General features: G+C 54.1%; 1 protein-coding gene across 4 annotated transcripts in view; it reads left to right on the top strand.

The window, feature by feature from the left end:
* The window catches only part of LLGL2 (lethal giant larvae homolog 2 (Drosophila)), a 52789-nt gene that overhangs the window by 22829 nt on the left and 28295 nt on the right, over positions 1-1665 (top strand). For all 4 annotated transcript variants that reach the window (XM_011979452.1, XM_011979592.1, XM_011979393.1 and 1 more), the window contains one exon: positions 753-850. In XM_011979452.1, coding sequence (XP_011834842.1) covers positions 753-850 — 98 coding nt within the window. The remainder of the gene's footprint in view (positions 1-752; positions 851-1665) is intronic.

The following is a 1665-nucleotide window of genomic DNA, read 5'->3' on the forward strand; positions in this document are numbered from 1 at the left end:
TGCAAACATTCACAAGTGCAGAAGACTCAAAGGACTTACACTGAGGTGTTAGCAAAGGTTACTTCTGGTTGTGGGAGTCTGGGTAATTTTTGTTCTTAAATGTCTTTATACCTCCCAAGTTTTTCACAGTGTGTGTGTATTACTTCTGTAATAAATGAAAAAACACGTATCTGCAATGACATTCCAGGAATTCCCTTTCTGGAAAGATGGTTGAAACTCAGTGACAGTAAGAGCCTATGAGACCCAGCTGACTAGGGCCTGGAGGGACCTGGAAGAGCCCAGAGCAGGGCAGGGCCTCCGCGGTACTCTAGGCCCCTGGGTGAGCCCGGAGCTGCGGTGCAATCAAGCTTTTCTCCCGAGAGACCAGTGTCTCCATTGCTCCAAACTCCCCCTACTTTCCCCACCCCACATCCATAAGGCCCCCATGCCACTGAGGAGGGCTGGGTCTGTCACCCAGGGCGCACGTGGTGGAGACACCAAGTCAGTTCCTGGAGAGCATGGAGAGGCTGGCGTGGCATCCAGGAGGATGAGCTCGAAGGAGTGGCAATGAGGCCAAGGGCAGAGTCACAAAGGGACTGGGGGTGGGGCCTGGTAAGTTTGGGTTAGGCTGCAACACTCAGGTGTCTGGGAGGAACCTGAAAGGTACAGAATCCCTGCTTCCTGCTGGCGTCCTCCAGTGCTGCAGCTCCGGCAGCCATGGTGGCATGAAGGGGAGAGGTCTGCAGGCCCACCCCGCGTGCTTCTCGTTGCAGACGGTGGAGCATGGCTTCCCGCACCAGCCAAGCGCCCTCGGCTACAGCCCGTCCCTGCGCATCCTGGCCATCGGCACCCGTTCTGGAGCCATCAAGCTGTATCCTCCGTCCCCTCACTCCCACCCGGGCAGGGCCTTGGGGTGGGTGAGATTTGGGGAAGGACATCTTTTTTTCCTTCCTTGCCCATGGGCTGTTGGGATAAAATGAGAGACTTTCCTGATTTCCAGCTTTGGACATGATTTTATTCCAAAATGAGTTGGGTATGGTTGATGGTGGAGCGGGCACCTGGGCATGGTGGGATGTGACCCTGTCCTTTGCAGGAGGACAGTGAGGTTTGAAACAGACTGAGGAGATACAGGCCTATTTTGTTCCCCTGTGTCCTTTCAAGACCGTTCATGTGGTCTGCTCCCTTTACTCAGTTTCCCCCTCTCACTTCTGGAGGTTTCAGGAATCCCCCAGTCCTGGGCAGGGGCTGAGGATGCTGGGGGGCTCAGAAACCTGTTTTGCAGGGGTTGTGTTGGTGGATCCAGGGGGAAGGACCTGATGCCCTTGTCTCAGCCAATGCTCAGTCAGTGAGTGGCTGGCTGGTGTGTCAGTAGCAAGGCCTGGGCCCTTCTGTGCCCCTGCCTCCCTCAGTTCCCCACCTCACCACCAGAAAAGCAAGTTACAGGGACCCCTCTTGTCACTAGGAATGTTTTTAATTTAAAAAAATTTTTTTCAACACTTTGGGAGGCTGAGGCGGGCGGATCACTTGAGTTCAAGACCAGTCTGGTCAACATGGTAAAACCCTGTCTCTACTAAAAATATTTAAAAAGTTAGCAGGGTGTGGTGGCACATGCCTGTAATCCCAGCTACTTGGGAGGCTGAGGTGGGAAAATCATTTGAACCTGGGAGGCAGAGGTTGCAGTGAGCC

This window comes from Mandrillus leucophaeus, unplaced genomic scaffold, assembly GCF_000951045.1.
Source record: "Mandrillus leucophaeus isolate KB7577 unplaced genomic scaffold, Mleu.le_1.0 Scaffold1, whole genome shotgun sequence".
NCBI lineage: Eukaryota > Metazoa > Chordata > Mammalia > Primates > Cercopithecidae > Mandrillus > Mandrillus leucophaeus.